Raw genomic sequence first — 13,336 nt, forward strand, 5'->3', positions numbered from 1 at the left:
ATAACACAAAGTTCAGTTCAGAAGTTGTCCTAGAAACACATACAATAAATTATTAGTGTAAGAATAGGAGTGTTGTGACAAGTGTGACAATCCCAAGTGTGACTATTCAGGTATAAGGATACCCTCCCTGTTCTTATACGATCGTCACTAGCGATTTTTTACCTGACAGTGGATTATACTTTACTAAGTGATTGTATTTTTTTCTAGGACAACTTCTGGGGCCATACTTTCAAAACTCGCTAAGTGAACGTAAGTACTTACGCTCTATTTTCTTGTCTATGATTGGTGGGTTTTGCTTGAAAGTGCGTCAATGATTGGCTGATGAACTTACGATCTCTTAACTTTTTTTGAAAGTATAGGTCCTGAACTGAACTATGTGTTATGTTTAACGTTTAACGTTTAACGGTTAACGGTTAACGGTTAACAGTTAACGGTTAACGGTTAACGGTTAACGGTTGACGGTTGACGGTTAACGGTTAACGGTTAACGGTAAACAGTAAACGTTAAACGGTTAACAATAAACGGTTAACGGTTAACGGTTAACAGTAAACGGTTAACGGTTAACGGTTAAAGGTTTACGGTTAACGGTTAATGGAACAGTAAACGTTAAACGGTAAACGGTTAACGGTTAACGGTTAACGGTTAACGGTTAACGCTTAACGGTTAACGGTTAACGCTTAACGGTTAACGGATAACGGTTAACGGTTAACGGTTAACGTTTAATGGTTAACGGTTAACGGTTAACGGTTAACGATTAACGGTTAACGGTTAACGGTTAACGGTTAACGGTTAATGGTTAACTGTTAACGGTTAATGGTTAACGGTTAACGGTTAACGGTTAACGATTAACGGTTAACGGTTAACGGTTAACGGTTAACGGTTAACGGATAACGTTACTGACAAAGCTTCAGCTGATATCGAAGTATAGACGCGCGGCAGCAAGCATCGCTGCGGCCATGAAGCTCGCAACGATGCATTTTCTTGCCCCTGCAGAAAATTACGAATATCTGTGAGCGATGTCTAACATAACTTATGCAGCACCTTAACTCTCGGACATTTAATTTCTTGTCAAGATTTGCATTTTTAACTATCTATTGAAACATTCAACTTCAGTGGAAAATAAATTTTTTATATAATCGAAATTCTTATTCATATATTCTTGTACTACTTCAAATAAATTTTATTCCCAGCAACGAGTTGAGTGGAAAGATTAGGCCTCAGAAGCATCTTAGTACAAAGACTGTGAGTATATGTGAGAACCGCCGCCTGAGCTGCAGCTTGGAGCGGTCAGATAAGTGCGCACGAACAACGACACCTCATTCATATAACAGTGCATAGTAACATAAACGCAATTAAATAATAAACGCGATTACATATTAAAGGAAATTAAATATAAAAAGCAACTAAATGTTTAACGCAATTAAATATTTAACGCAACTAAATATTAAACGCAATAAATATTGTTCACTGAGTAAGCGAGTGAAGGAGGGCGTTGGAATTTCAATAACTGCGTCCTCATAGCTGTTAACTAGGTTCTCCTCATTAGGTGTGAACAATATTAATAAATCATGAGTAATTCTACTTACTACTCTGGTCGAAGAGAATGGAATTATTCTAATATAATTTTTTCTGTCATCTGAACCGTGTTTCTCATGGCATCAAAAAATCAGGAGTTCAAATATAGACAAGAATAAGTTAATATAATGGATATCTTTATATATTAATTCTTTGGAAAATAATGAGATATATAATAAGTTCCTATAAAAGAGGCGGTTTTCGCCAGTCAAAAGTTAAACAAAACAGTACAAATCTGAGGCGGGGAAAAAAGAAGCAAAACAAGAGTACTGCATGAGAGGCCTTGGCCTGTTCGCGTAAGACAACGGTCATTTCCCTTGGGAAAACTGTTAGAGAAATAAGGAAGGATACGGAAAGATTGGTAAGGGGGCCAAGACTGTCTGAGACAACTGATGTCCTTCTAGCATTACGTCCTCATGCCAATTGTAAATGTCCGAGCCTTCACAAGATCAATAGTTCACCTCGATCCCCGGAGATGGAGAAGAAGTTATCCCTCATCCTGACCCTGAGGGTTTTGACGACCCTGTCTTGCAAGGGCCCGAGACAGACGCGACACTCGACCTGTACGCTGCCGCCGGCCGCTGCCGTTAACGGTTAACGGTTAACGGTTAACGGTTACCGGTTAACGGTTAACGGTTAACGGTTAACGGTTAACGGTTAACGGTTAACGGTTAACGGTTAACGGTTAACGGTTAACGGTTAGCGATTAACGGTTAACGGTTAACGGTTAACGGTTAACGGTTAACGGTTAACGGTTAACGGATAACGGTTAACGGTTAACGGCTGTCTCTTATACACATCTAGATGTGTATAAGAGACAGGGTTAACGGTTAACGGTTAACGGTTAACGGTTAACGGTTAACGGTTAACGGTTTAACGGCTAACTGGTAACGGTTAACGGTTAACGGTTAACAGTTAACGGTTAACGGTTAACAGTTAACGGTTAACGGCTAACGGTTAACGGTTAACGGTTAACGGTTATAACGGTTAACGGTTAACGGTAAACGGTTAACGGTTAACGGTTAACGGTTAACGGCTGTCTCTTATACACATCTAGATGTGTATAAGAGACAGGTTTACGGTTAACGGTTAACGGTTAACGGTTAACGGTTAACAGTTTACGGTTAACGGATAACGGTTAACGGTTAACGGTTAACGGTTAACGGTTAACGGTTAACGGTCTGTCTCTTATACACATCTAGATGTGTATAAGAGACAGACGTTTGACTGTTAACGGTTAACGGTTAACGGTTAACGGTTAACGGTTAACGGTTAACGGTTAACGGTTAACGGTTAACGGTTAACGGTTAACGGTTAACGGCTGTCTCTTATACACATCTAGATGTGTATAAGAGACAGGTTAACGGTTAACGGTTAACGGTTAACGGTTAACGGTTAACGGTTAACGGTTAACGCTGTCTCTTATACACATCTAGATGTGTATAAGAGACAGGGTCGGTTAACGCTGTCTCTTATACACATCTAGATGTGTATAAGAGACAGGGTTAACGGTTAACGGGTAACGGTTAACGGTTATCGGATAACCGTTAACGGGTAACGGTAAACGGTTTACGGTTAACGGTTAGCGGATAACGGTTAATAGTTAACGGTTAACGGTTAACGGTTAAAGGTTAACGGTTAACGGTTAACGATTAACGGTTAACGTTTAACGGTTAACAGTTAACGGTTAACGGTTAACGGTTAACAGTTAACGTTTAACGGTTAACGGTTAACAGTTAACGGTTAACAGTTAACGTTTAACAGTTAACGTTTAACGGTTAACGGTTAACGGTAAAAGGTTAACGGTTAACGGTTAACGGCTGTCTCTTATACACATCTAGATGTGTATAAGAGACAGGTTAACGGTTAACGGTTAACGGTTAACGGTTAACGGTTAACGGTTAACGGTTAACGGTTAACGGTAAACGGTTAACGGTTAACGGTTAACGGTTAACGGTTAAACGGTTAACGGTTAACGGTTAACGGCTGTCTCTTATACACATCTAGATGTGTATAAGAGACAGCGGTTAACGGTTAACGGTTTACGGTTAACGGTTAACGGTTAACGGTTAACGGTTAACGGTTAACGGATAACGTCTGTCTCTTATACACATCTAGATGTGTATAAGAGACAGGTTAACGGTTAACGGTTAACGGTTAACGGTTAACGGTTAACGGTTAACGGTTTACGGTTGACGTTTAATGGTTAACCTGTCTCTTATACACATCTAGATGTGTATAAGAGACAGCCGTTAACCGTTAACCGTTTACCGTTTACCGTTAACCGTTAACCGTTAACCCTGTCTCTTATACACATCTAGATGTGTATAAGAGACAGACCGTTAACCGTTAACCGTTAACCGTAAACCGTTAACCGTTGACCGTTAACCGTAAACCGTTAATCCTGTCTCTTATACACATCTAGATGTGTATAAGAGACAGGTTAACCGTTGACCGTTAACCGTTTACCGTTAACCGTTAATCGTTAACCGTTAACCCTTAACCGTTAACCGATAATCGATAACCGATAACCGTTAACCGTTAACCTTCAACCGTTAACCGTTAACCGTTAACCGTTACCCGTAAACCGTTAACCGTTAACCGATAACCGTTAACCGTAAACCGTTAACCGTTAACCGTTAACCGTAAACCGTTAACCGTTAACCTGTCTCTTATACCACATCTAGATGTGTATAAGAGACAGGGATAACGGTTAACGGTTAACGGTTACCGGTTAATGGTTAACGGTTAACGGTTAATGGTTATCGATTAATGGTTAACGGTTAACGGTTAACGGTTAACGGTTAACAGATAACGTTAACGGTTGTGGGTTAACGGTTAACTTTAACGGTTAAGGGTTAACGGTTAACGATAACGGTTAATGGTTAATGGATAACGGTTAACCGTTAACGGTTAATGGTTAATGGATAACGGTTAACGGTTAACGGTCTGTCTCTTATACACATCTAGATGTGTATAAGAGACAGGAGTTGAGTCGAGTCGAGTTGAGTTGAGTTGAGTTAAGTTGAGTAGAGTCGAGTCGAGTTGAGTTGAGTCGAGTTGAGTTGAGTTGAGTCGAGTCGAGTTGAGTTGAGTTGAGTCGAGTTGAGTTGAGTTGAGTCGAGTCGAGTTGAGTTGAGTTGAGTCTCGAGTTGAGTTGAGTTGAGTTGAGTTGAGTTGATTTGAGTTGAGTCGAGTTGAGTTGAGTTGAGTTGAGTTGAGTTAAGTTGAATTGAATCGAGTTGAGTTGAGTTGAGTTGAGTTAAGTTGAGTAGAGTCGAGTCGAGTTGCTGTCTCTTATACACATCTAGATGTGTATAAGAGACAGCGGTTAACGGTTAACGGTTAACGGTTAACGGTTAACGGTTAACGGTTACCGGTTAACGGTTAACGGTCTGTCTCTTATACACATCTAGATGTGTATAAGAGACAGGTTAACGGTTAACAGTTAATGGTTAATGATTAACGGTTAACGGTTAAAGGTTAACGGTTAACGGTTAACGGTTAGCGGTTACCAGTTAACGGTTAACGGTTAACGGTTAACGGTTAACGGTTAACGGTTAACGGTTAACGGTTAATGGTTATACACATCTAGATGTGTATAAGAGACAGGTTAACGGCTAACGGTTAACGGTTAACGGTTAACGGTTAACGGTTAACAGTTAACGGTTAACGGTTAACGGTTAACGGTCTGTCTCTTATACACATCTAGATGTGTATAAGAGACAGGTTAACGGTTTACGGTTAACGGTTAACGGTTAACGGTTAACGGTTAACGGTTAACGGTTAACGGTTAACGGTTAACAGCTGTCTCTTATACACATCTAGATGTGTATAAGAGACAGCGGTTAACGGTTATCGGTAAACGGTTAACGGTTATCGGTAAACGGTTAACGGTTAACGGTTGACGGGCAACGGTTAACTGTTAACGGTTAATGGTTAACGGTTAACGGTTATCGGTTAACGGTTAACGGTCTGTCTCTTATACACATCTAGATGTGTATAAGAGACAGGGTTAACGGTTAACGGTTAACGATTAATGGTTAACGGTTTAAGGTTAACGGTTAACGGTTTACGGGTAACGGTTAACGGTTTACGGTCTGTCTCTTATACACATCTAGATGTGTATAAGAGACAGGGTTAACGGTTAACGGTTAACGGTTAACGGTTAACGGTTAACGGTTAAAGGTTAGCGGTCAACGGTTAACGGTTAACGGTTAACGGTTAGCGGTTAGCGGTTAGCGGTTAACGGATATCGTTAACGGTTAACGGTTAACGGTTAAGGGTTAACGGTTAACGGCTGTCTCTTATACACATCTAGATGTGTATAAGAGACAGGTTAACGGTTAACGGTTAACGGTTAACGATTAACGGTTAACGGTTAACGGTTAACGGTTAACGGTTAACGATTAACGCTGTCTCTTATACACATCTAGATGTGTATAAGAGACAGGTTAACGGTTAACGGTTAACGGTTTACGGTTAACGGTTAACGGTTAACGGTTAACGGTTAACAGTTAACGGTTAACGGTCTGTCTCTTATACACATCTAGATGTGTATAAGAGACAGGGTTAACGGTTAACGGTTAACGGTTAACGGTTAACGATTAACGGTTAACGATTAACGATTAACGGTTAACGGTTAACCGCTGTCTCTTATACACATCTAGATGTGTATAAGAGACAGGGTTAACGGTTAACGGTTAACGGTTAACGGGTAACGGATAACGGATAACGGTTATTGGTTAACGGTTAACGGTTAACGGTTAACGGTTAACGATTAACGGTTAACGGTTAACGGTTAACGGTTAACGGTTAACGGTTAACGGTTAACGGTCTGTCTCTTATACACATCTAGATGTGTATAAGAGACAGCGGTTAACCGTTAACGGTTAACCGTTAACCGTTAACCGTTAACGGTTAACGGTTAACGGTTAACGGTCTGTCTCTTATACACATCTAGATGTGTATAAGAGACAGGGTTAACGGTTAACGGTTAACGGTTAACGGTTAACGGTTAACGGTTAACGGTTAACGATTGACGGTTAACGGTTAACGGTTGTTAACGGTTAACGGTTTACGGTTAACGGTTAACGGTTAACGGTTAACGGTTAACGGTTAAAGGTTAACGGTTAACGGTTAACGGATGACTGTTAACGGTAAACGGTTAACGGTTAAAGGTTAACGGGTAACGTTTAACGGTTAACGGTTAACGGTTAACGGTTAACGGTTAACGGTTAACGGTTAACGGTTAACAGTTAACGGTTAACGGTTAACGGTTAACGGTTAACGGTTAACGGTTAACGGTTAACGGTTAACGGTTAACGGTTAACGGTTAACGGTTAACGGTTAACGGTTAACGGTTAACGGTTAACGGTTAACGGTTAACGGTTAACGGTTAACGGTTAACGGTTAACGGTTAACGGTTAACGGTTAACGGTTGACGGTTAACGGTTAACGGTTAACGGTTAAGCCACGGCGTCTAAACAGTTTACTTACTGCAGACTGCCTGTTCCGTGTGCTCTTTTTGAGCTCGTGGCGCCTAATAATCTCGAGTACGTCAGTTGCCAAGTGCCAGTATCGAAGTTCAAATGTTATAGCAAAACCAGAAAGAATTACATACGAAGTAGTAAGAGAAACCTCGGCACTCTTATAACATAATTATTTGTTTGGGTGATGAGGCGAGTACTACAGAATAGGGCGCAGAGTTTCAAAGCAGGTCAACTGAAACTCGAACCTAGGGCCGAGTATTTCTCAACCACCAAAACTTAACCTATACCTTCACGCACAAAATTAACTAGTGTCGTTCGCCAATTCATTTTCATAACAAGCGTCACTATGTCACTTTGTACGAACCTGAACTGATCAAACAAAACGATTAACGGTTAACGGTTAACGGGTAACGGTTAACGGTTAACGGGTAACGGCTAACGGTTAACGGTTAACGGTTAACGGTTAACGGTTAACGGTTAACGGTTAACGGTTAACGGTTAACGGTTAGCGGTTAACGGTTACCGGTTAACAGTTAACGGTTAACGGTTAACGGTTAACGGTTACCGGTCCTCATACTGAGAAATGACAGAAATTAATCATATAGGAATGACTCATATTACTCATATGAGGGATATACACAAATGTGAAGAATGAAAAATATTTGCCTTTTCTCCATAAGGTAGCGTAATTCACAGGACAGTTGCATCAAACGGTAAACGGTTAACGGTTAACGGTTAACGGTTAACGGTTAACGGTTAACGGTTATTGGTTAACGGTAAACGGTTAACTGTTAACGGTTATCGGTTAACGGTTCACGGTTAACGGTTAACGGTTAACGGTTAACGGTTAATGGTTAACGGTTAACGGTTTCCGGTTAACGGTTAACGGTTAACGTTTAACGGTTAACGGTTAACGGTTATAGTGGGGAAGTATGTAGCCGCGCCTCATGCGTCTTTAATTTTTGTACCGCGATTTTCCTTATAATTTTTTTGCGATCATTCAACAGTTATTCCTCATATTTGTTCTGTTAAATTTGTATCCATTTTTGATTAATGTTTTTTTTTGCCTATCGATTTTACTAGTATTTTCATTTATAGAAAAAGTCTGTTCACCCTGATCATCCGAAGCGTGTCACTTTCATTCTGTCAGTCGTGAAGCACTTTGCGCTTCACTGTTAGGGAATTTTTGTGAAAAGTGGTTAGATTGTGACATGTAAATTTGTGCGGGATTTTTGTGAATACTTATACTGTGAGATCTAAATTTGTGCTCTAATATTTGTGAATTGTTATTATTTTGTTAGGAATATTTCAAGTTAAATATTATAGCTATATCCTAAGTTTATTTTTTATTTTTGTTACTGAATTATATTTGTTCACCACCACGAACTATATATTCAGTACGAGCCATTCGCTGGGTTTATTTTGTGGCTTTTTGAGTTCATTCCGAGTTTTTTTTGGGTTCAGTTTGAGTTTTCACTGTTCCCTTTACCACGTTTTACCGTTGCCACTGGTGCCTTCATTACCAATAAAGTGTCAGAAATTCTCCACGACTCCACGTTCACTTCCCTGCACGGTTAAAGTTTGATTGTCTGACTGGCGCTGAAGTAAGAGCGGCAGATATAGCCCGATAGCCGTCGCGCTTACACGGTTAACGGTTAACGGTTCACGGTTAACGGTAAACAGTAATCGTTAAACGGTTAACAGTAAACGGTTAACGGTTAACGGTTAACGGTTAGCGGTTGACGGTTAGCGGTTGACGGTTAACGGTTAACGGTAAACGGTTAACGGTTAACGGTTAACGAATAACGTTAACGGTTAACGGTTAACGAATAACGTTAACGGTTAACGGTTAACGGTTAAGGGTTAACGGTTAACGATTAACGGTTAACAGTTACGGTTAATGGTTACGGTTAACGGTTAACGGGTAATGGTTAACGGTTAACGTTAACGGTTAACGGTTGATGGTTAACGGTTGACGTTTAACGGTAAACGGTTAACGTTTAACGGTTAACGTTTAACGTTTAACGGTTAACGGTTAACGGTTAACGGTTAACAGTTAACCGCTGTTAACGGTTAACGGTTAACGGTTTACGATTAACGGTTAACGGTTAACGTTTAGCGGTTAACGGTTAACGGTTAACGGTTAACGGTTAAGGGTTAACGGTTAAGGGTTAACGGTTAACGGTTAACGTTAACGGTTAACGCATAGAGACCCCACTCCTGGCATAGAGAGACTCAGCAGAACAGTTGATGGTAAAAGAGTTCCATCAACTTCAGTTCGAGTGGTTTTTGAGGGCCGGGATTTACCTACAAAAATTAAAATTGGATACCTCTCTTACTAATCTCCGCCATGAAGTTGCCGCCGTAGCCGAGCCCCACCAGCCCCGCCATCCCCGCCACCTTCTCCTCCTGCAGCGACAGCGGTGCCTCCCCATCGCCTGGGGAGACACGCGCATGTTAAATCAATTCCTATCGTACAATAAAAATACATCACACGTAGGTACCCACTCCCCACGTCTCACATACCACACCTCCATCACACAGGGTTGCCGGACGGTCATTTTTTCCGGACAAATTCCGTGATTTAGTTTTTCTCAATTGCGTTGGCCGCCTAAAATTTATGATAGGGGTACATCCCAATTAAATTTTAAATACTGCAAAAAATTTTTCCGGACAAATTCCGTGATTTAGTTTTTCTCAATTGCGTTGGCCGGCTAAAATTTATGATAGGGGTATTTCCTAATTAAATTTTAAATACTACAAAAAGAAAATAAATGAAATTTTTATAGCGGAACCTACAAATAAACTAGTATACAGTATTACAGTATATTGGGTTATCGGCCTTTTTTGGCCCTTTTTTGTTCTCGGATTTGTCCGATTTTAGGCAACCTGAATAATGTATCACCACGTCCTGGAGAAATACATTTTGTGGTACGCATATGTACCACTTCGGAGTCAACGTATTAAAAGAATTTTACTGCATTTCCAAGCAATACAAAAGGTGTATGATATTAACATGAGCGTGGGGCCAAACCTCTTATCTCCAAGCAATACAATAAAAGATTGATATGTACAAGAGGGCCCCACCCTCATCCAGCAGGGCGGTGAAGGTGTTGCGGTGGGCCCGGTCTGGGGAAACGCGGGGCAGACCCCCCATGGACGACCCCGTCCCCGTCCTCCTCCTGCGGGGGGAGGTTGTTTTAATAAATTATTTAAAGCAATTCTGGAGGAAAAAATCCAATAAATTGTAAGTGTTACAAGACGAGGTTTATGGGGGAGAGTAAGGAAGGAGGTTAAAGGGGTACAGGGGGGAGGGGTACGGGGGGAGGTTAAGAGGGTACGGGAGGATAAGGGGGGAGGGTAAGAGGGTAAAGGGGTTAAGGAAGAGGGTACGGGGGAAGGGAAGGTAAGGAGGTAATTAGAGACAATATCAGGCAATTCAGGAAAGGGGCGCTGATGGGGACGTTTGCTAATCAGGAGGGGAGTGTCCAACATGGGGAAGCGCACCTGGGACCTATGCTCATCAGGGAGGCGGGCGCCCCTGGGGACTTCTGCTAATCAGAAAGGGGAAGGGGTGCCTAACAGAAGGGGATGCATCTGGGCACCTCTGCTAATCAGGGAGGGAGGGGGGTGCCCAACAGAAGAGGGCGCCCCTGGGGAGGGCCCCACAGAAGAGGGGCACCTGGGGAGGGCCCAACAGAAGGGGGCGCCCCTGGGGAGGGCCCCACAGAAGGGGGCGCACCTGGGCACGTCGTGGCACTCGTCAAAGACGGCGTTGGTGTCCTCGTCGTCGGTGTCGTGGGGGGCGGCGGCCCCGCTGGAGGGGGAGTCCCGCGTCGTGCCCCCGCTGTCATGAGCCGCTGACTCCCAGCGGCTCAGCGAGTCCCCGCTGCCGCCCTCTGCCACTGTGGGGGGGGGACGGTAAATAAATATTAATTATTTATTATTAATATTTGTTATTAATAATATTATTATTATTAATATTTATTACTATTAATTAATAGGTTATTAAATATTAATATTAATAGGCGTTAGAATGACCTATAATATAATATATAACTCATAATTTATAATATAATTACAATTATTTCGTAAGTAATTAATTTATAAATCATACCTATATCAATTGCAGCCAGAGGGCCCATGTCTACTGACCAGAGGGCCCACGTCTACTGACCAGAGGGCCCATGTCTACTGACCAGAGGGCCCATGTCTACTGACCAGAGGGCCCATGTCTACTGACCAGAGGGCCCATGTCTACTGACCCGAGGGCCCATGTCTACTGACCCGAGGGCCCCGCGGCGCCGCCCCCAGGGAAGCTGTCCATGGAGCTCCACTCGTACTTGCCGAGGCGCCCGCTGCACGGTGAGGGTCGGGTCAATGAGGGTCAATCAAGGAGAGGGTCGGGTCAAGGAGAGGGTCGGGTCAAGGAGAGGGTCGGGTCAAGGAGAGGGTCGGGACAAGGTAAGGGTAGAGACAGAAGACAGGTATGTATAATATTCAGGATAATATCGTTAGTTATTATTACAATATATTTCTTCGTTTTGTAGCGATCTCTACACATCAATGCGTTTACTCTACGACCATACAACTACCAGTACCGTCACCAGCACCACTACCACCACCACTCTATCTCCACCATCATTGTAGCACCTTCACTCACAACACCTTCACTCACGACTACACCACCATCACCACACCCACTAGTGTCAAGTTCTTAAGTCAAGTTCAGAACGTCTTCGCTTTGATTGGCACCCAAAGCTGGCAGCAGTACTCCAGAACGGGAAGCACGAGGGCTCTGAAGAGTGTAATCATTGGCTCCGGTTTTCTAGCTCGAAATTTACGATAGATCCACCACAACATTTTTCGTGTCTTGCACAGCTACCTCCTCGATGTGGTCATCAACCGTGACATCAATATTCCTCAGCACTCCGAGAATGCGAAAAATTTTCTTCTCCACATTTCCGTGCCGTGCGATGCCAAGTTACGGTACAGCAACCCAACCTCGGTCCTAACTTTGAATCTCACCACTTAGAACTTTGAACTCCAACATCACCAACACTCTACCACCACCCCTACACCACCACTCCATCACTACCATCACAGTCCCCTACCACCACCTCCATCACCACCACCACTCGACCTCCACCACCACCACCATTACATCACTACCATGACAGTCCCTTATGACCACCACCACCACCACCGCCACCACCAGTCCATCACCACTCCCCACCTGTGCTCCGACATGGGGCTGAGCAGGAGGGGGGTAGAGGGGGCGCTGCCGTCCCCCCTGAAGAAGGTGTCCACGCCCCTGGTGATGTCCTCCTCCTGTAGGGCGGCGGCCAGCGCCCCCACAGGGCGCCGCGCCTGCCGGGTCTTGGGACGCCGTGGCCGCTGCTTCACCAGGTGCTTCAGCTGCTGCCCCACCCGGTGGGGGAGCTCCCCCACACTCCCCAGGCTCTCTGCTGCACCTGTGGGGGAAAGAGGGGTTAGGTGGAGTCCCCCCACACACAGCCACCCAGACCTGACTCCCTGCCTCACAGCCACCCAGACCTGACTCCCTGCCTCACAGCCACCCAGCCCTGCCTCCCTGCCTCACAGCCACTCAGACCTGCCTCACTACGCGGCTGAACATTTACACTCTCGGCACTCACTAAAACTAAAAGATGAACACGAGATGAATAAATGAATGATGACAAATAAAAGTGAATGATCTCTATCATAATAAGTACCTATTATTTACAGGGGAGAGTGATTGGGGGAGGTCCCCTTCTCGGTTGTGGGGATGGGTGCAGGAGTCAAAATGAGAGGGGAAGGGCAAATTCAAGGTGGGGAAGTTAGGGCTAAATGAAAGAGATAAATGAAAGAGATTAATAAGAGTATAGTCAAATGGGGTAAGACAGGATCGTAGCCTTCATGGGGTAAGAAAGGACCAGCCCATGGCATGCATTCTAATTGCACTGAATTTAATTTGACAAAAGAATATGTTAGAACAATCATTACCCTGTCTCTTATACACATCTAGATGTGTATAAGAGACAGCACTTCAGCCCCGAGATCACTATATTATGTTATGTTAGCGTGACGAATGAACTAATATTATTCCTTACTTTTTTAATTTTCCACGCATCAGCACATTGCACTTTCTTCTATTAATTTATCGTTATGTATTTGCTCCTGCAAAACACAACACTTACGCAGGTTGAGGAAGTGAAGATGGGCGGCTATAGGAAGAGTTGAGCAGCGCCCACGGGCTGAGGGGGATC

General features: G+C 43.3%; 1 protein-coding gene across 1 annotated transcript in view; it reads right to left on the reverse strand.

Annotated features, from left to right (window-relative positions):
* Positions 1-907: 907 nt before the first annotated feature.
* The window catches only part of LOC125179118, a 13,007-nt gene continuing 578 nt past the window's right edge, over positions 908-13,336 (reverse strand). The window contains exons 2-8 of the mRNA XM_047884318.1: positions 12,304-12,541; positions 11,355-11,425; positions 10,810-10,972; positions 10,155-10,249; positions 9,398-9,505; positions 2,037-2,156; positions 908-987 (exon numbers count right to left, since the gene is read on the reverse strand). Coding sequence (XP_047740274.1) covers positions 908-987; positions 2,037-2,156; positions 9,398-9,505; positions 10,155-10,249; positions 10,810-10,972; positions 11,355-11,425; positions 12,304-12,541 — 875 coding nt within the window. The remainder of the gene's footprint in view (positions 988-2,036; positions 2,157-9,397; positions 9,506-10,154; positions 10,250-10,809; positions 10,973-11,354; positions 11,426-12,303; positions 12,542-13,336) is intronic.

Source organism: Hyalella azteca, unplaced genomic scaffold, assembly GCF_000764305.2.
Source record: "Hyalella azteca isolate HAZT.00-mixed unplaced genomic scaffold, Hazt_2.0.2 contig15155, whole genome shotgun sequence".
Lineage (NCBI taxonomy): Eukaryota > Metazoa > Arthropoda > Malacostraca > Amphipoda > Hyalellidae > Hyalella > Hyalella azteca.